Here is a 22,669-nt window from a genome sequence, read left to right on the forward strand (position 1 = left end):
TACCTAAACACAATACAAGTTAAAAAATCTGGAAAGTGAAAAGTTTAGAAAACAAAAATATTATGTAGATTATAAAGCAGTGTATCATCTGGCATGGATTATCCATACAAATTATTGGATACACAACAACAAAGTTTACAGGCTCAATAACGTATATCAGTGGATAATTCAGGGCAGTATCAACATTTATCATTATGTATCATAATCACACAACTACTTGGCTTTATGCCTAACATGCTTTGTTGTTCTCACAGGAGTGAATAAGTAAAATAAAGGAACAGGTCACTTTCGATACTAACTCAAGATCGAACAGGTTAAATATTTCTGAGTGATAAAGGAAGCTGCTACGATTAGTCACATTTATTTAAGCACTTCAAAATTTAGAAGTAAAGATGACTCCTCTCTTTATACAGTCTAGTGGGCAAACTAATATGTTAACATATTTATCCTCAAATATTGGCATTATTTCATGTTCAAATGAAGCCAAAAAGAGACTAATGCTACACAGATAACTGTCATCACAAAGAAGTCACATCAAGAGAAGTGAAGTTAACATGACCTACCTTTTCCACCTTTCCACCATTGATGTCACTGGGGAGGAATTTCTTGCCAATCGTTCTTAAATCTGTCTGAAATTAATAGAGAAGACAACAGAATATAAATCTAAAATATCCTGTTTTTTTTTAAAAAAAAAAAGTCACAAATGATAAAACAAGAAAAACAGGGGTATTTCTTCTATTTTCCCAACAATTAGGATACTCTACAGATGTTCAGAGCAAATATTGTAAAAAAGAAGATAAATGTTCGAATTACTTTCTATTGCACAATATAGCCACAGAGTAATAAGAAAGTACATTTAGTTTTCAATCTGAGCCTCCCCAAGGAAACTGATCTGTCACTTGCCTGTTATTTACCTCTGAACAGCACTCAAACTCCTTTGAACTGTGCCTGCAATAATCCGTATTCATACAGAATTTGACAAGTCTCCCGAAAGATGCTTTGCAACCACAGCAACAAGGAAGGAGATAGAACTTTTACAAACCCTTTGCAAGATCTTATACAAAATAAAAGCATTTGAAGAACTGAAGGCATGTCCACATTTATTTCATTGCTATTCAAGCAATTCACAAAACATCAGTTGGTTTCTTTTGACTTATAACTGCCAATGAGAGGTATGAATTTTTAGGAAGTGCAATCTAAACTCACTTTTATCCTGCCTTCCAAAACACAACGCTATTTCTACTTTAAACAATATTTAAACAACTACTGATTTAATGACAAAAGTATTGATAACCCACTAAGATTGGCTTGGGTACTTGCATAACGTTTCTGGTTTATCTTGATTATCTATCAGACAAGCTGGAAATGCAACACATGTACTTGTTTATTTCCTTGTAGGCAGAAATAATTACTAAATTAACATATCTACAGTAATTCAAGCAACTGTAGTTATATAACTAAATACGCATTGTAGGAAACTCAATGTTTGCTTGAACAAGCTTTAAAGAATAGCATACCCAGAAGTCAATTTAAGTAAGGATGTTTTACTCATCCTAGCAAGTTCATATTTTGCACTGTAATTTCACACTCACATCCATACACAGCACTTCTGATTTCATTATAAGTATTGCTTATACTTCAACTTCAGATTTACATTTCCTAAACACAGAAATATCTTCTAACTGTAAATTATATTCATTTTTCTCCCCACTAGGCTTCAGGTTGGAATAGCTGTCATTTCCAAATGAATTCAGAAATAATTCAAAGATTCTGGGAAGGAGGAAGGTGCTTTGTCCTTTACATAAATCATATAGACAACAATGTTTTTAATTTGAATCATAGACGACCACCTGCGCCATTAAATACGCTGTTTTCAGTGTGATGTCAGAAAAAAAGTTCACAATCATAACTTACATTAAGTGCAACTAGGATAATGTCATTCGTATTGACTTTTTCGGATGAATTTATGCAAGTTTCGATTCCTTCATCTGAAAGATACCTGTTGAAGAAAAAAAAAAAAAAAAACATATACATATTAGAATATCATATGCTGTATGTAATAGGTGAATATCCACTCTGTAATTTTTAGTTTGCATAAGATAGGAAGAAAAAAAAAACAAAACAAAACAAAACCACATCAGTTTCTAAAGAGCAGTAAGATGCACTCAAACACTTTGAGGAGGAGTAATACTATGTTGTCATCCTACAAACTTTCTTCCTGCTTGCCTAAGCTACAAAATAACTTGTAAAAGTGGATTTGTATCACCACATGTCCCACGTCAAATGTGGTGAACAACTTCAGAAATAGAACATCTTTGGAAACAACATTTAAGATCTTCACAGTGGCAGTTCAGATCACCACCTTCCTGCCAAAATTCTGTAAGCATGCAATAAATTTGTTCACTTGACAATTAAAAATGATAATCCATTGAAAGGATGTGCATAATCAATTTAGAACGGCTGATGCATTCTCATGTTCAAAAACACTTAGGGAGAATGTAATTTTTACTGAGTAGTTAGAGACTGTGACATTTGTTACTCAATTTGCCTCCTATTTCTCACTCCAAGCCTCAGTTTTCATTCCCACATAGATGGCAAACTGCTTTATCTGCACAGTTCTGCCTTTTCTTTAAAAATATCAATAGTAATCATTACTCTGATAATTGCCAGATACTGAATCTGAAACACAGAGCATACATCCTGTACTAATTATCTAACAAGAAACCACTATTCCTCAAAAAAATAAATAAGCATTAAAAAAAAAAAAAAGATTATTAAAGTTTAAGTATTCCAGAGCACTTAAAGAAATATTTGAAGAAAATAATTCCCAAGAGTAAAATAAAGTCATATAAAGATTTGAAGGAAAGCAGACTCGATACACCTTAAGTCTATCTTCTCAGCTAACATGAACGTTGCTCTGACAGTGTTGCCAGACTAATTAATGATCCCAGTTGTGCTCTAACCCAGACACTTGATAGCAGCGTAGCTGTTCAAGTCAGATGCTGACATATAGCAAATCCTGAGGGATCAGAACTCAGGAAAAAAAAAAAAAAAGCATTTATAATGTGAAAGAAACAATCCTATTTTTTGACACAGAGCATACACACTAGAGAATAAGGTGGCAGGATTTGTTAGTCCACACAGAAATGTGGATTTCTCAGCTGAGTGCCTCTGAGCTTGGGTATCACCACCTGTGAAGATTCAAGAGGTAATTCCCACTTGGAATTCTCCGACTCATTAGCTGGAATCAGAATGTTAAGGAGAACAGAATTCCCCCTCCCTACCAGAGGAAACAAGAACAGGTATATCCTATAGGCAGCACTACACACCTGGGGCTTTGCTGTGGTTTAATTACACCAGTAAGGTTTCCATAAAGAGAAATGTAATAAAATCTGCAAGTCTACCTTCTGTTATCTTTAGTACAAAGCTGAGAGTCAGTTGTATCAGAAATGGGTGGAATACAAACCCCACAAGCTGAATTTCAGACAAGTCGTGGAAACATTCCTCCACTTGTGCAAATTAACTAATTCTTCAGTTCTGCTGAAACTAGCATAACTGCAATTCCATTATGAGCTACACAGTGTAGTACTGAGATGCAAGCACTAACTTTTATCAGCAGGAAAAAAAATATTTTTAGAGAGTGAGTAAACAACAATCTGATCCACAATTAAATTTTCCCTAGATAGGATAAAATCGATTACTTCTGCTACCATAAAAACTCACTGCTGAGTCATGTTTCCATTTCTTGCTGAAAAGTGAAGGCTGAAACTCAGCTGATAAAATTTCATAGTTTTGTTTGTCTCACTACTTCACAGAATCACAGAAAGGCCTGGGTTGAAAAGAACTGCAATGATCATCTAGTTTCAACCCCCTGCTATGTGCAGGCTCACCAGCCACCAGATCAGGCTGCCCAGAGCCACATCCAGCCTGGCCTTGAATGCCTCCAGGGTGGGGCGTCCACAACCACCTTGGGCAACCTGTTCCAGTGCCTCACTACCCCCTCTGAATACCTTCATCAGAGGGTTTGAGACAAAAATGATAAATACACATATGCACGTTGAAAAAGGTTTTTCTTTTCTGACTTACATTAATAAGTCAATTAATTTCAGCAACAGCACTTAAGAAAAATATTGCTCACCAGACTGATATTTCCATCTATGTTACGGGGGGACAATAATGAAATGCCATTTGAGGACACCAGCTGGCTTGATTTAAGCAAACACTACAGCTACAGCTTTTCAGCAAAAACATGATTAGCCATTTTTAAAGTAGCCTTCAAATTAAAATAAATTTAAAAAAAAAAAAAAACAACCACACCCAAACAAAACAAAACAGAGCTTTTCAATAACTTCTTAAGGGGTGCTTCTGTGTAACAAGACATGTAAGTGAAGCAATCATCAGAAATGGTCAGCAGCTCAGTGAAGAATTGTGATTAGAAAAGGTTCTACACCCAGAAGGAACTGAAACACACATTTCTTCTGCCCAGACAGAAGCCTGGAATGAGAGTGCATGTCAAGCTAACTCGATGTTTTAACCATCTAACCCTCTTGATGCTTCATACAAGTAGTACTCCTAATAGATACACAGATTTCCTTCAAAACTCTGCAGAAAGTTCCTTAAAATAAGTGAATTTTTTCTCCTTATTGTCTATACTGCCTCCTGTAATAACTATCTAAGTTTTAGTTATGAACATTTCCTGCTACAGGTCCACAGTCTATTTATGGAAAAAAAAAAAAAAAAAAAGAAAAAGAAAAAGAAAAAGAAAGCCAGTAATTCTAAGAAATTTCTTCTAAAATAAAAGCATTTGTACACAGAAAACATTTTTCAAGTATGAAACGGGAGTTATGATAGGCCAAATTAGCTCTTTAGCTGGCATAAGGTCTGGAATTCCTTTGCTAAACTGAAAGTCCCTTATTTCTGTTCTTAATAAGGGTATGCAGTGTGCTGAAGGTACAGCACACAGCAAAAGACCGCTTCATTCTTTTTTTCCCCCTGTATTAGATAAAAAAAGAAAATCTGACCCTGAACCAAAACCAAAATCAGAAAAAACCTCCTCACAAGGAGCCCTGGAGCTCAGCACCTGCATTACAGTCATTCAAGTGCCTCACAGCACCTACATTAGCTGTTCTGCACATTTTGCAAGATACCATGACCTACTGTAACCCTAGATAATGAAAGGTGAACTACAAAGCGATCCCATTACACTAATCCAACATGATTCCTACCGCCAAGGGGTGGGAAGAACTCCTAAGCTGTCCATGAACTAGATTACCCTGCTGGAACCTGCTCATGAACTCAGAATCCCCAAGACATACCTGGCAGCACTGTACACATTCAGTACCCTGGATAGATTTTGTTCTGCACACCTCCATCCCAAGCTTCTCTCTCTTCTTTGAACAGGGAGGGAGGGGGGGGCACATGGAATAATCCAGCACAGGAACACTGTTCTGTCACAATCAGTAAATTTCCATTTGTATTTCCAGTAAACCAACAAGACAGAATTATGCACATTTATTTAAGGAGAAAGTAGATAAACGAAGAAATAAATGGGTGAGAAAAACCAATCTCAGTAAAGCTTTTAAGAAGCAAAAGGCAATGTAACAGCTGACCAGCATCTTCTTATGCAGACAGCAATGAAACAAATTATTCTCTTAACATGTAATGCAAGTAACAATATCCCACAAAATATCCTGCAAGTGAAAGACTTCAAAGAAGGCAACTAGCTTCCAAATGGGAGCTTGTTTTTTGGCTTTATCCACGATGTGCTTAAACAACCTAATACTACACTACTAGATGTCAGGGTGAATTTTTTTCATTTAGAGGGTGGTGTGGCATTGGAACAGGCTGCCCAGGGAGGCTGTGAATGCTCCATCCTGGAAGCATTGAAAGTCAGGTTGGATGGTGCCTTGGACAGCCTGAGCTGGTTGGTGGCAACTCTACCACAGCATAGGGTTGGAACTGAATGAGCTTAAGGTTCCTTAAAATCTAAACCATTCTATGATTCTATATTGTTTTTGAGGAAACTGATCATGTGTGTGCATGTAAGTCACTGAACTTCTAAAAGCTGGTAACTGTAACAGCATTAATTGCAAGAACTTTTGGTTTCTAAGGAAAAAAAAATACTCACTAGAGTTGAACAATCTCAGAGGTTATAAACTGAAGTAATCAGACAACTGTATCGATTTCAAAGGAATTATACCAAGTAATGCTCTATGAGTCACACAGGGATTTTGCAGCCTTGGAACATTAATACAAATTAAAAAATAAGAAATAAAATCGGTTTACAACCAAATGGGCTCCAAGCTGCCTCGTAAGTTTGAGATGTTTATCAGCAGATCATTCTCTTGGGAGAGTAGACCAGAAGAGAAAGGAAAATAAATGCTTCTCTCCTGCAATTCTTTCACATTATATTTGCTGGAATCTGAGGGATATTTGTCTCATCTATTCCTCCCCTACGCATCCAGCTTCGCTCATCTGAGAAATGTAGCAGCACAATCCTCTTAGCAACGGCTTTTGTCAGAAGAGCAACTCCTTTTTAAATACAAGGAACCTGTTCTTACATTTCTGAATGAGACACTGCAATGGCAGTATTATTAGGAGAAAGTCACTAGTAACAAATCAGCATTTTGTGCTAACCATTCACTTATAAATCCAGATCTGTAATTTTTCCGTCAAAATGTTCTCTGTTAGCTCCTAAGAAAAACAATTTTTGGCAATTCCTCCTAACAAAACATATTAGAGTGGTAACACTGAAAGCTGTTTTCCCACTGCTCCTTCATATCAACTGTGACATCAACCTAACAGTCCATGTTTGAATGCTACAGTCAGACACCTACATTCTCCTCTTTGATATTTCCCATTGTTGGGGGCTGTAATTCTGTAGTACCAGCCTCAAATATGCCCCTAGTCATTTTACCTTCTGCTTTACCTTATCAGGAATAAATTACACCTGACATGCCCTAATCAGACAGATTTGTTACTGCCACACTATAACCACCAGCATCTGAAGCATTAAAGAAATCCTGCTGCCAAAGATAAATGCATATTTGTGCTTGCCTGCACTGTACTGCTGGATCAAGCACTTCATGTACAAGCAAATGTGTGTGTGTTTATGTGGGAATTTTACAATGTTTAAATTAAAAGCTCCATTCTAAAATTAAATCCACCCGGTAAACAACTTTCCTAACGATATTTTTTTCTACCAGTAGCTTTCTTGAAAAGTCTGTTTTTGCTATTTGCAGTTAACAGTTTATATTCAACCAAAAACCGTCAGCAACCTTTAATCCTTTTCCTATCCTCAATAACTTTCTCCTATCATCTCTATCTCATTCTCTATTATAGAAGCAACCTAAAGAAAAAAAAAAAAAAAGAATGAAAAATAGAATTAATAAACATACTAAATAAAATTTGTATTTGTTAATGTTCACACCCCTCTACAGAAACACTGAAACAGGAACCAAAAATGCAAGATGCTTTAATGGTACTTCTTGTAATTCCGACAGCCACATGAAACAGCTCTGGAGTTTTAAAGCAAATTTAACATGGCTAATTTCAATGTGTGTGTGCAGAAACCAAAATGTTCTGACCCATCACAAAACAGATTTATACAGTCATGCCACACAAACGGTAACCTATGTAGAGAGCATTCGTATTTCTGATAGTTGGTAACACTATGAAGGGTGAGAACAATTTTAACCAAGTGGAACTTCACGCAATAGTATGAAGCCACCAGTGGGTGCCAGTATTGCTCCACAAAAGAAGAACATTATCTTCACATTACGTATTTTAAACTTGTAGTGTAGTCTTTTGATAGGGTTTCAAAACGTTCTGTCGAATTACAGTTGTATAAAGGAATTATACCGCAGTAGTACAAATTTTATTGAGGCACTATCATTAAAGCTGTTTTTTAAAAAAACACAAAACACATTTGAAAACATTATTATGCTAAACATGGAAATCAGGTTTAAAAGTAAGGCTTCTTCATGCCCTATAACCTGCATAATGCTGGGTAGGCAACTGACATTGCTCTGTTTTAAAATAAAAGGCTCAGACGTTGAAAGGATGATGTAGTATTATGCAAACTGCTGGAGAAAATAAAACAGAACTTGAAGGTGAAGAAGAACACAGAGTTATGAAAAGGATTCCTAAGTCCTGACAAAATTAGTGCCGAACACTTCTTCATCTGCAAGGCAAACGTCTCTCAGTAATGACAAATAACCTCCACTGTTGTTTTCAGTAGTATTCTTGGCAATTTTACTATTACTATCCTGACATTCACTACAGGGTTTTTTTTTCCTCATGTCTAGCCTTGCTGCATTGCCTCCTGTTGCTCCTTGTTTTCTCCACATCTGTGGGGAAGAGACTATGCCTTTCCTTTTTGCAGTCACAAAGCCTTACTCTCTGTACTTACACAGATGATCATTGCTAGCCAGGCATAATTTTGTTCTCCCATCACTTCTCCAGTTTGTTAATTTTACTTTGAATCCTAATGCTGCTCACTAACAGCTCTGCATTCCTACAGAGCTTTATGTTGTGTTTAAGCCCAGAGCTTCATGCTTCACCATTGAGGTACTTAATGAGAGTATCAAATAAAGCCTGACCTAGACGATGCCTCACATGCTGTCAGAGCGCCTTCCACAGCTGTTCTTTCTAGTATGGTCCTATCAAACATATAACTGCATTACAGGAACTTAATCTAGACTGTTTCCCCATCTTACTCCTTAATGCTGAGGGGGAAAAAAAATAAAAATAAAAATACAGCTAGCAGAATCCCACTTGTTTACACCATCCAGAAAGCTCACCAACAATTACAGAAATGTGATTACAATTAGGTTCCTGTTTAGGTGAATGGATGCCAGTTCTACTTTTAAAACATTACTGACATTCATAGAACTGCTGCATAGCCAGTACAGCACCTGGGCTCCCTGGGCACGCTAAACATATCCTAGCTCCCTAACTTTTCACTCCTGGACATATAACAACACTAAGTGCTGTCTCTAACCCAGGTCAAGCTGAAACTTCAGCAAGACACTCATGAAAAATGCATTCCCAAGCTCCAATTCTCACAGTTTTAGCTGACAAACTTCAAGGCCTTAACCTCCCTTCAGGTATTTGCAACGTTTGACTTTCAATAAAAACACTATCTAAGAAAGCCAATGTATTTTTAGAATTTAAAAATAGAATGTATATATATATATACATTATATATATATATATACATATATAAATCTACCAAAAGCAAGATGTTAGTCCCTGAATCCTCCTATTCTGCCCCCCTCTTCTTCCCTCCCCCCTCCCTTCTTGGGAAGCAAGCACAAGTTAATAATCCTAGAGTAAAGTCTATTTACGTCTCTTTTGCCAGTGAAACCATGACCTAAAGAAAGCTCAGAGTCTAGAAAAAGAGGAAAAAAGAAATAAAGCCTGAAGTGCTTTAAGCAAAATCAACGCAGTAGCTTCATCCTAGGTTACTCCTGCCTAAAACTTACAGTAAAAACAAAGACCAATAACTTCAAAGTTGTGGTCTTAAATATACACAGTACCAGACACCACAAAAGTCATTTCACTGCAGGAGTGATACCCACTGAGCCGTTCTTTCAGCCACCCCTGCTCCCACCTCTTCCTACAGACTCACCTCCTTGCCCCTACCCACGTGAGAAAGGGGCAAAGTCTGGAACAGCCACTGATGAACAGCCTTTTTTCCCCCTTCTACACTTTGGGAGGGGAGAGAAGCTGCCTTATATCCGATATGGGATTTGGTGATAGGTCCCTTGCTGGGGGTTACCAGAGACAGAGCACCCCAGCACTGCCTGCAATGTCAAGCGCTTCAAAGTCTGTGTGCCACCACTTTTAGTCATCTTTTCTGTCATCTCCAAAGAGGACTACTTCTATAAAAATCTCTACTAACTAGTGATAGTTTCAGAATTATTCTCTAATAAGACTGACGTGCAAACAGAATTATTAGGCTATTATTAGGCTAGCCTGACTCCTGCTTACACCTCCCCAGGCCCACACGTAACTCCTCTCTTTTTAATTATTGGCACATTTCCATCCATAGCCTCCCTAAAACTACTCTGTTCAAGAAATGAAGTATGAAAAGCAGGTTTTCAGCACACTTCTTTTCCAAGTTCTTCCACAACAGAGAACACATTTTAATACTTACATTAATCAAGTATTTATAACAGCGTGCTGTCTGAAGTTACATTACAGTTCTTGCAAGTTTCCTCATGTGAAATGCCCACTCCTAGGAATGCTTTTAATTTCTTAAGACAAGGAAGGGGCTCAAAACTATATTATGAACAATATCTTATCAGGTTAGTAAATATTTTACAGCGGAAAAGTGAGAGAGGAACTTAAGTTTGCGGTTAAACAAAATGTAAAGCTAAGCAACACCAGACCAGTTATCTAAAGACATAGATTCTACATTTTCTCTTTCCTAAATCTAATCGATTTCACATTCCATGTTCTAGGCAAATTGTGGAAGCAAAATTTGAAAACTCAACTCTTTTTTTTTTTTTTTTTTAATTTCAGTTTCCAACAGAAGAGAAAATGATCACTTGTAAAGCCCTGAGCAAGAAACAGAAATCCTGGGAATTGGTACAACTCATCAAACAACTCTGCAAGAGGCTGGTCGCAGGATCCTCTCTCAAACAGCAGCACTGCTGCAGAATTTATGCTTATGCTTTCAGAAAGCAAAAAGTAGACATTCATTGAATTCATTGTAATGCCAGCCTCTTAGGTGACACTTGTAAACATGGGAAATATCAAATAGCAAGGAAATCACTGAAGGACAGGAAAAAAACTACAAAGTTGTCAGATCTGCATGTGGTAGCTTTTAATATATTGTAGAACTGCATATTTGAGGTGTTTTATGATATTCTTCCAAATTGCATGAACAGCACTTCCAGAATGAGCAAAGGGAACTACCCTCAAGGCTTACATAAACATAAATAAACAGCTATTTTGAGTTTTATAACAGAAGTTATTGATCAGTATTTTGACAATCAGTTTACATTAAAAACTATCCAAGAACACATAAACTTTTAATATTAAAGATGTCAAAATCTAAAATATTCTTTAGAAACTAGAGAATTAAATGAATTGAAAGGATGAAAAACAGCATGACTTTTCCCCCAATCAAATTTTCCCCCAAATGAAGCACTGCAATCAGCAGCTGTTCAACATCAGCCTAGGAGCTTTAGCGTCTCTCACATGACTGTATTCGCATTTTTTCAGTCCCTCGTGACCACAGGAGACACAGAGCTTAACTTACTTCAATGGAGGTAACAACCCAAGTGCCATAACCCAGAGGTAATCATCAATCACAGCAAAATGCAGACACAGAAATCACTTATTTCACAACCACGTACGTAAGGCTGGGAGCATCTGAGTCACACTGACAACTCTGTTCCGCTTCAGTGGCTGCATCTTTTTATTGTGAAGTCAACAAGGTAAAGAGCTATATACATTTTCTGTTGCAAACAATCTCACAAATACAGAAAATGAGTTCCTAACAATTTCAAGAAACAGACAGAAGCTCAAAACCAACAATACTTAACATATTATCAAAAATTATTTTGAAACTGAGGAAAATAAATATTCCCTAATAAAAAAAAGATAAAAAGCTATCTTTGTGGTTTTCCAAAGAACTTCATTCCAATAACATTGTTATCATTTTGCCCAAGCCAGCAGTGAAGCAGTAGTGAATTAGACATTTAAAAAGCAAAACCTGACATGCTTCAAAAGGAAAAGGGAGATTAATCATTCAAACCACACAAACAAAAAGAAGTCAGCAGAAAGACTGATCAAGAAAATATTCTGGAGGATTAATTTGATAAAAGGTAACAACTAATTAAAATTTTCACAGGAGATTCATGAAGCCTGACAGATGACAAGGTTGATAAATGACTGACATGCAAAAGGAATGATAAAGAAAGCAAGAGCTGTAATAACACAAGTTAAATGTTTTTTCCTACTTCTAAACTAAATCTCCACAACTGAGATTTGGAAGGTTTCCAAACTAATGTCATTGTTGAAACATGTATCCCAGCAAGTTTCTTAAACTAATATTGCATTAGGAAAGCGTTTAGAATAACAACAGCAGTAACAAAACTGTTTGCCCAAGAGCTCAACTAAAGCCCAAATACAAAATTGCTGACCTGCATTAAGTCAATACTTGTGTGGATAGAACAGAAAATACTAAAACATCACACGGTATTTTTAAAGCAGGCATCACATTTAATCCTAGAAATTGAAGAACCTTGTGTGCAAACCATGCTGAGTAGGCAAAATAGAAGACTAATTTGTGAGCTTGGGAGCACTTGGCTGAAGACGTATTTCTTGGAGATGGAAAATGTCCACCATGCAGACATCAGACTTCTTTTCAGGATGAAGAAAACGAGCAGGAGAACAGTGTGGCAGGGAGAGGGAAAGGAAAGACTGCTGAATAGCTTTTCATAAGATCCTCCACCAAAGGCACTTACAGAAAATGAATAGCTAAGCCAAAAGAAGCAGCCTTTGTCATCACATACAAAATACAGGAAAGGAAGGACATGAACAGAATGAGTGCTACTGTAGAGGATTAATTAACAACAGATGCATCACACTGGTCTGCACTGTGTGCAACAAGAATTAAGAGAAAGGACAAGGCAGCAAGGTAACAGCTGGTGATGATTTTACAGAGATCCAGAATATACCAAAATTTGAAAGCTTACTGCCCTCTATGACTACACAATGAGATGTCAGGTGGATTTCAACATCAATAAATCCAAAGTATTGCACACAGAGAAGGAAAAACTACAAACACTGCAGAGCTCAGTACTCTCTCTACCTTAGCAATCATTCATGAAAAACATGCAGTCATGTTGTTGTTTTATGGATACTAACTCACGGTTCAACAGCAGTCCAAAATGCACAAAGAATACCAGGATCTATTTTCAAAATAACACAAGACACAGCATTATAAAACCACACAAATCAAATCAGAATTATACAGGAGCAGCGCAGCTGTACATAACATTCAGTTATAAATGCCAAAGGAAATTATGAGCTGTTTAATTTTCAATACAAAATGCCACTATAGGTTATGAAGTGCACGCTCCCCAGAGTGGGGCCTCCAGCCTTGGACACAGGATGTTCCTCAACACACAGCTGGGTAAATTGAGAGCCACTCTGATCTACAATCCTACTCAGAGCAAAAGCTTGAATGAAGACAATTTGAAAGATCTCTTCCAATCAATTATTTTAATCCAATTTGGAAATGTATTTTGAAATTACGTTTATTTGAATTTGTAAACATAGTCTTGACTTTAAATGGGAATGGCACAAAGCTGCACCATAGGGGTTCAGTCTGGATATGAGGAAAAGTTTCTTTACCATGACAGTGGCCCAACACCAAAACAGGCTTCCCAGCCAAAGGTTTGATGTCCCAAACCCTCTACTGTTCAAGAGGCTTTTGGACAATGGCCTCAATGCAATTAACTTTTACCTAACTCTTTGAGGTCAGACAGTTGGACTGCATCTTTCCAGAGCCCTTCCAATTGAACTATTCTAATACTAATATTAAATAATTTAAAATCATGCACCTTCAGTTAATGTACCTTAATCACATTTCAGTGTGTATTTTATTATATACTTGCTTTTATTTTCATTGTTTTAAATTTAACTGGAAAAAATGGCACAATTTCACAGATGTCAGTCATTTAGGTCAGTTAATTTTTTTTTTTTATTTTTTTTTTTCCCCTTTTCACACCTTGGATCAAAAGTAATTAAGCTTCTTTGGGATGGTTTGGTAATCCTTTAACAAGTAATTAACATACACATTCTACATTTAAGTACAAGAGAAAGTAAGTCAGTTGCTGACACTGGTAGAAAAGAGATGAAGATACTAAACCTCCATACATCTAATAGTTTTGTGCTGCGGGTTTTCCATCTTTCCTCTGAGAGCAAGAATTGCTTTATCCAATACTGCTGCCTCAGCAGAGGTTAAAGGCATACATCTTCCAAAATTATAAAAGGGTTGCAACCTAACGACCCACTTTCCTGACATTTGTGAGACATACAGCAAACAGCCAAGACATACGTGGCCTCTGTGTAACCAAGCTGATTATATGACCGATTACAGAGCTCACCGTTCTATAAAAAGCCAGACAAGAATTAAACAAGACCAGTTCTGAGCTTGTATAATAGAACTAATCAAGTGGTAATTTACTGTACAGGAACTTAGTATGTATTTTCATCAACTAATGACTTGGGAAGGAATTGAGAATCAATAATGGTTCCAGTACTGAAACAGACCTGCAAGAAACTATCACACAGATAAATGTAGGCAATTGAATCTTTGTGTTACTGATATTGATTTTCTTTTTTCTTTCTTTTTTTTTTTTTTTTTTAATCGGTCACAAGCACAACTTCTAAACGTTATATAACCACTCTTAAGAAACCAAATGCAATTTTGTAATTTATACTCTGAATTTTTGCTTGGCTGTCTTTTTAAGGTAAGCTTTCCTCAATAACAGATAGGAACATACCAACTCATCCCAAGCTATCAACATTATCAGGCATCAAAAGCTAAGATCACACCATTATTTAGTTGCCTACGTTATAGAAGCCTGCAGTTTGGTGACACAGAGCACCCCCAGAATCACCCTCTCAGATGGCTTTAATTGAAAAAGCTGACCAGACATCAAAGCTAAGAACCCCTCACAAAAATCATTCTTTTTCAACATGGGTGAAGCAGAAAGTGAAAATGTGAATGAGGATGAGAACCACCTTGGTTTATTTTGTTTGTTTTAAAATCAATTTAGTACCATTTTTCTTTTCCTCCAGCATTCTAACTGATGTTACAGCCTTCTAAATTTATGTAATTTATAACCATGTTTTTCTAGATTATGAAATGAAGGTAAATACAGCAATTATAGTGTTTATGCTAAATTATTATTGTAAGGTACAAAGTGAGGCTGTAATGCTTCTGGCATTCCACTGCCTAGAAAAGCAAAGCCTACCATCAGACAGCAATCTGTTCTCTGCCAAAACAAATGAAAACATTTAAAATCTTCATCATGAAACACAACAGAAGGACTTAAATTCCACTGGCCATACCGAAACAGATAAGACAAAAGCTGCTCCAAAAGAAATACAAACATGAACTAAGTATCAAATTTTCCAACATAATTTTGAACATTATCAATATCTGCCTCCAATGTCACGCATAAATTCTAGAAGGAAAATCATATTACCCAGATATACTTTTAGAAATAGTTTTAAAAGTCACGTGCATGTTTCTCAACCTCTCCTTGACTGTCACTGTTCTTGAAGTATTTGAAAGCTATGAGAGTTTTAACTATTTGGAGACTTGAATTTCTTATGCTTCCCTTTCTAAACTATACAGCCCAAATTCTTTTAGCCTTTCCCTAAAAGGTCAGTGTTTCATCATTCTCTACTCAGTCTATTTTCTCCCCCTTCTCCTAACCCATACATCTTTCCTAGAGTGCTGCACCCATAGTAACTTTCAGCTATGTCTTTCAGCACTGACCACCAGAATGAAAGAATATTTTCAGGTATACATCAACACCATAACCAATTAATAACCAGAACAGTTGTTTTTTATACCCCATTCAACTGCATAATATTACATCATATTGTGTAAGGTGTGCAATACATAATAAGGGAAAAGACTCCTAATATTTTTTTGCAGTACTGCTGTTTTTGAATCCAGTTAGGCAGTTCATTACCCTACATACTCATACAGTAATCTACAACACAACTATTCAAATATACTCCTTTTGTTTCCCTTCCATTCTATATCTTTTTCAAAGTTTATTTTAAATCCTGAAGCCTCAAAGTGCAAACCATCCAGTTTGACTTTGTCTCTTGCTGTATACACTCCCTTATCTTACAAACAATTGTGCTTGCTGTATATAAGCCATGCTTGCTCTTAAATACCTAAAAAAAAAAAAGCTTTATTAAATATACAAGACAAAACTGTGCTTTTTCCTTGTCACAACTTGTCATGCCTTGTTCTTGAATTTGTGTTTGCTGTTGCTTGTCATCCAGTTGTATTTGCAAAGGCACAGAAAAATTACCAAACTGTTTACAGAACATAATGTTGTCTGACTGTTTTAAGATACTCATTTTCACATGGAAAAATCTGAAGACGCAGAAACAATGACTAAAGCCTATGAATGTTTTCTACCACCAGGTTCACAGAAATACGAAGTATAAAAACATTTGGTTTTACACACAGCGAGAAGAAGGCATTTTAAAGGTAATATTTCCAGACTTCTAGCCAAGAATTTTCAACGTGAAGATAATCCACATAGATAAATCAAAGACATTAAATGAGAAAGGTGGAACACTTCATACAGTAACACTCCTATTTTATCACATTACTTATGATACCTCGTGTTATTTGGGTGACATAATGAAATGCTCTCTGGGAAGAAAAAAAAATTTTCTCTCACTATTAAAGTGGACTTAGATGTGAGAAAACAAGCAAACAACACATCCCTAACTTTCTGATGTTTCTCCTAAAAGGTTTGTTTAATAGCTCACATTTTGGAGAAAGCTCAATTGAATTTTCCCTATACAAGATTACTGGAATATCCCGAGAGTTAGCTTTCAAGTACAGCAGCCTATGTTTAACTTGATGATAGCTTACAGTATGCTTTGCAGTGTTTCCAGTTCTCCCATGACATCCTGGATCACAGGTCATAACATCTTGCACTTAAAGGCTGCTAACTATCATGGCATATGTCAGATGAAAGTGAACTGACGAAACTGCTGTTTGCTAATGCACATGACAAAAAGAGGATTTACCTTCTCAAAGGGTAGTTTCTCAGTGACATTATCTCAAAGTGGAGAAGCTTCTCAGCAACAACTGCTAGGGACATTAGCTACATATCTAGCATGCAAGCTATCTAACACAGGCAGAATATTCCTATAAATAGGCCAGATTTGTTCCATACAGACAGTGTGTGCTTATTGGAGGTGGGTTAGAGGTTAATCTACACAGGAGTTAGCATCAGAACTTAGATGCAGGCTATTCTTGTTGCAGGATGACAGCCAAGTAGTTGCTGGCAGCATCTTACAACAAAATTATTGCTATGACAAATTCAGGTGGCTGAGCCAGTACAATAGAGAAAAATGAATGTGTCTTTCCCTGGAGGGAAAAAAAATAGAAATGACACTACATCTATCTGTAGTAGTGAAATTTGGGCAAAGATTACTTGGAACCTCTCAGTGGTAGCTCCAATCCTTTCTATGGAAACATAGCATGGTTTGCCATCAAAATAGCAGCTTACTGTTATGTTCAAGCAAGTACAGCAACCTTTTACTCCAAAAGGTAAATTCGTTCCCTTCCTACATTTAACAAAGCAGTGTATTTGTGCTATAAAGTTTCTCAGCTTGTAAAAGCACTTTTGTAAGCTCATTAGACAGTTCAGTACAATTCCCCAAGCCCAGTCCCTATAAACTCCCAAGAGCTAATGATTTTTACTGGAAGATCAGAACTGCCATGTACTTCTTAAAGGACACTAGCCAAGTTTTTTATCATTGTGAATCTAATATTTTGGCTCAGATTTGCTCCTTGAGCTCACACATTAGCCTGTCTTAAGAGTTGTCTTAAAGAGTTACAACTTACCTTACTAAAGCATGAAGGGAGTAGACTAAAGGAAGTTAATTTTCAGCATACTGTAACTGCTTTTCATTGGTGAGTTCTGCATCTGTATACTGATGTTTATCTCCCTATGCTAGGATGATGCCATGGCAAAACACTTCAGAACACAACTTCCCATTTTTTAATGCAGATGTAGTGTTTTTTATTTACCTGACTCCTAAAACCAAGACACACAAAGCAAAGGTATATTCACATTTGAGAGATTCACCATATTAAGGAAAAGCTTTACAGACAGAACTACTGCACCACAGGAAGAATTGAAGCAATCAATGACAAAAACTCCCAGACACCAAGGAGAATCTTTTCCATAAATCAGCTACCTCAAAGTCTCAGGCACGCTCTCCAAAGACAGACTTACCCTGCTCTCATGTTTCTCTCCCTGTCTCTCAGGTGCTAAATTCTCTTTTCTCTCAGAAGATCTGAAGTATAAAAAGCTCTGGTGCTGATTCAGAAAATCTGCACCTACATTCATCTGTATTTATCCAGACTTTGCTCACTGCTAAAACTTAATGAAAGGATTCAGAGACCAAAAGATTGTCTATTTTCTCCAAATTCATTATCTCTTTCAATAAACTTTGTTTTCTTTGCCCTTGGCCCATCTACAGTAACACTAATACTCTAGATAAAAATAATTCCTTATCAGCATCCTCTTGGATAAAGGTATGCATACACCACAGGATTTGCTTTTGCACTGATCACCTGTTCTCCAAAATATGTTCACAACACTTTTAAATGCATATTACCTCTAACCTCCTATAAAAATGTTGCTTCACACACTAGCTGCAAACTATGGATGCTAATAATGAATCAAAAGCAAACAGTTCATTGCAAGCAAAAGAACAGGACTATTCAGAAGCTAGTAGCTTCTTTATAATTTGCAAAAAAAGATCCGTTTTGACAGCAGTGTGCTGATCCTTGAATTGGAAGCCAATGCCACAAAGAGCAACAATCCTTCACAGTTACTCACTTAGTTGGATTTTCATTTCTTTCCACAGTGCATGCATCTTGATGAGAAAATACAGCTATACTTAATATAGATAAAAGATTAAAGACAAAACACAAAGTTTCAGAGTATTCAAAAAAAAAAAAAAAAAAAAAACACACCACAAGATAAAGCATAAAAGACCCACTTCCAGTTCATATGAAACAGTCCTTTCTTTGAGAGGGGACAGATAGTATCCAACAAATTTAATGCCTTGTAACATATAGTGTTTAGATATTTCTCATCAAGAAAACAAAGTAAGTTTGGAAATTTAACTCAAGTCAACCCTGTGCTCCCCTGGAAATATTCTAGATATGCAGAAACAAGACAAACAGGTGACCCATAAGCTGAGCAGCATTTGAAAAGCCCCTCGAAAAAACTGCATTTTTCAGACTGTAATACTTCTCTGGCATTTTAAGAACACTAAACCTATCTTTCAGCTTCACATCTAGTATTCAGTGTGAAATCTAGATCTGTTTTATGAATGCAGCCAAGAACTTTTTCAACCAATATTCTGAATTATTACAAGATTTACCAATTTTTTTTTTATTTTTTTTTTTCTGGTTATTACGATCCTACTTCAGTCAGTCATAACCCCATTCAGGTAGCACCCTGAAATTTTGGCATCACTTTTACATTTCTACATATAGAAGTGGAAATAGGAACTATATTGTCGAAGTGTTTTCCCCAATACAATCCAGACAACTTACAATTTCTCCACATTTATGAAGTCATGATTTCACTAGCAATCTGAATTTTTTCTCAGGTAATCACACTCATTGCATACCTTTCCTCTACAAACTACACATCCAGAAGGTTTACCACTTCAATTACGCCACTGTAGTAAGTTAAAATTTTCACATTTAGGTTAGTCTTAAATCGTCTTACGTAAGTACAAGAGAAAAACTAAAAACATCAAAAGTAGTGAAAGTGAACTGAGATACATTAAAAATATTTACTTTACGTACAATTATTTTTTCCTTCATTTCTGCTATTATAAAACTCAGAAACATCAATTATGACAACTCCTAGTGCTGCAAGCTACAAAAACTTCAACACCAAGCCATAATACTTTAAGTCAAAATGTGCCAGGATTTTAGCAACATGAATTATATGGCTTTTACATAGATGAAAAGCTCATTTTCATAATAAATAAATGATTCTGTTTTAGGAATCTCCTATTAAAAAGAAATACTGCATTGCCCAGCCAATGTTAATAAAGAAATTGTGGAAACATTTTCAGTTCAGGCTTAAGAGTGCATTTCTCCCAGGGAACCAAGGCATTCAAATGCTACAAGAACACGTCAAAAACTCACCCATTCCAATAACAAGAATCATGAAATCTTCATTTGGCCAACATAAGAGCTCTCTATTAGGGAATCTAGCACCATCTGAGACACCAGCAGCTCCCAGTATGGATGTGTGCCAGATTCCCGAAAGGCACGTTGCCAGCCCTTGGCCTTAGGTAGCCCCAGACACCCTGACCAGCTCTACACACCCACGCACCCAGTAACACCACACAGCCCTCGAGCCTGTGGGACTTGGCACTTACTCATATGGGCACACTGCCCATAGAAGCAGAGCTTCTGTCACAGCAGACAGTTATAGAAGAGTGGTAGAAAACTTTATGTCACAAAGATGCCGAAGGAGAAACTGAATTTGAAAAGGAAAACATTTAGAAGCAGAAGGTGCATTTTTTGATGAGTAAATCTTACTCTCTCTAATCCACATCTAAAGATAAAACAGCAAAATGGTTACTACAGCTCACATACATAAATCCTGCAAAGATCATACGTGCAAAAAACACATCTTCCCCCACATCATAATAGAATCCTCCAAGGCAGAAGAAAAAAAGAATACATTATATATAGCGATTAAACCTGCTGGTATAATTAAAAACATAATTAAAAATCGAAAACAATTCACGTTGTCTACCGTGATCAAAAAATAAATTAGTAAAATCAGTGAACTGTATTATACATCCATCTTAGCTATAGTCTAAACATATCAGAAAACAAGTACTCCTTTAAAAACATACCAGGTGAAAAGGAATACTTAATGAATCACCGCTGGCCCCCTGAACTGAGCCTTCAGAACCACAGGGTGACTCAAACAGCAGTAACTCATCCAAAAGTCCAGAGATTCCACAGAATACAGCAAGGGCTGACTTGAGTTTTGAAAAGAAGTTGTACATATACACAGCTAGAAACAGAAGCAGCAGTCTGCAGCCATACCAGTTATCCAAACAATTCTGATGTGATCCAGTGACCTCAGCTGCAGGGGCCACATCAGCCATTTGAATCTGAACAAGTAGCGCACTGCTCTGTTTGCAGTCACCGCAGCAATTTATCTTTCTTATCTTGGACACCTGGTTTACACAGAGATGAATGGCCTTTTGGAAGTAATTATTTCTGTAAATTTAACGAGACTTAAGAGCAACTAGCTCAATATGGGCACCAAATTTTTAGACGACTGAATTTGGATGAAGAATTGAACTTCGTGTTCGCTGTTGGAGCGTAACTCCTAACTGCACATTCTTTACAACAGGGAATCTATATGGGATGCCTTCTGAAACCCAGACTATGATTTACCCAATATGTGAAGGCAACCACAAAAGAGTTTTTCTATAGTCAGAAAATAAGATACAGTCTATAAAACGGGCAGAATCATAGCACTAGGAAAAAGGATTTTTTTGCCCAAAAATAACAACTTTAGAAGTTCATATAGATTTAAGTAACCCAAGGAAAAAAAAAAAATCTTCTAAATATCAAAGATACACTCTTTCTTTTAGAATGGCCTATGCTTCTTTTCATTATTCCTTTCTCAAATGATGGAAAGTGCTGCTCCACAGACTCGTAGAAGGCAGGTGCAAGAAGGTAATGAATAACTGTACTGTCCTACACTTCAATGACTGAACTTGCTGCTGCACAAGGATGGTATGTATTTATCCAGACAGTTGCAGCTCCAACAAACATAGTCCAAAAAACAAAACAAAACAAAAAACAAAAAACCACAACTCTCTCTTAGTTATTACAAACAGAGCACACATTTATTGTTAGGGTTTATATTTCGTGTTTCTTGTTACTGAAAATGCATAAAAGAACATGAAATACCATGAAATGTCTCACTTGGTGATATTTTTTTCTTAAATTTAATTGCGTATTAATGGGATTATAGTTCTGGACAACGTACTTTATCTGTAAGAAATGTACAGTTGGAGTAAATCGAAGTATATCTTCTTCTCCTATATGTGGGGAAGCATACATATATTTTACACTGTTACTCTGAAAAAAATCAAGGAACTTCAAAATATTATTTGCACAAGTAATTATCTTGTTTGTTTCCTGTATCTCCAAACCTTAATTTTCCTATATGAGAATTTTTTTTCAGCTCCTGTGCTGCTTCCAGAGCAATCCTAATAAAAGAAATACACAAACTTCCCCCCAGCCCACCCTGGCAAAAAAAAAAAAAAAAATCTTACAACCAGATGAGACTTTACTGAATGACTGCCTTGGAACAGAAAACTTTCACAGAAATAAATCTGTAACAACTGACTAATGAACATAATTGTAATGCCTCTAGACTCCTACTAATGCAGGTATTTGTTTTCAGAAAAAAAAAAAAAAAAAAAAAAAAAAAAAAAAAAAAAAGCTATTTTTTTTCACTGAAGAGATGCCAACATGAATTTCTATTTTGCTTAACCCAAATCTGCAGCAAATGGTATGCAGCCAGCTAACAACAGCAATTACACAAAATCTCTTATACTTTTCTCAAGTCAACCTTGTAACAGTACTTTCACACTTAGAAAGAAAATTCAGGAGCAGAAAAATGAGGTTCTTAATAACTTACCATTGGGGATGTACTGAAAATCTACAAGTTGCTTTCAAAACTATTATTACATAAAAAGTGTATTAGAGATGCACTAAGGTTTCCAAGACTATACCAGAAGAGACAGAAAACAAAAACATTAACGTCAAATTGGAAGTCATTTCCCTATGAATTTATCGTTTAGTCTT

At 36.3% G+C, this 22,669-nt stretch overlaps 1 protein-coding gene across 2 annotated transcripts in view; it reads right to left on the reverse strand.

Annotated features, from left to right (window-relative positions):
• The window catches only part of TDRD3 (tudor domain containing 3), a 95,947-nt gene that overhangs the window by 57,684 nt on the left and 15,594 nt on the right, over nucleotides 1–22,669 (reverse strand). Inside the window, exons 2-3 of one of the 2 annotated variants that reach the window (XM_052705589.1) lie at nucleotides 1,915–1,999; nucleotides 564–629 (exon numbers count right to left, since the gene is read on the reverse strand). In XM_052705589.1, the coding sequence (XP_052561549.1) occupies nucleotides 564–629; nucleotides 1,915–1,999 (151 nt within the window). Of the gene's footprint in view, nucleotides 1–563; nucleotides 630–1,914; nucleotides 2,000–22,669 lie in introns of those variants that run through there. The other variant, XM_052705591.1, reaches the window with a different exon arrangement.

The sequence above is a fragment of the Tympanuchus pallidicinctus genome, unplaced genomic scaffold, assembly GCF_026119805.1.
Source record: "Tympanuchus pallidicinctus isolate F22 unplaced genomic scaffold, pur_lepc_1.0 scaffold6, whole genome shotgun sequence".
In the NCBI taxonomy this organism is placed as follows: Eukaryota; Metazoa; Chordata; class Aves; order Galliformes; family Phasianidae; genus Tympanuchus; species Tympanuchus pallidicinctus.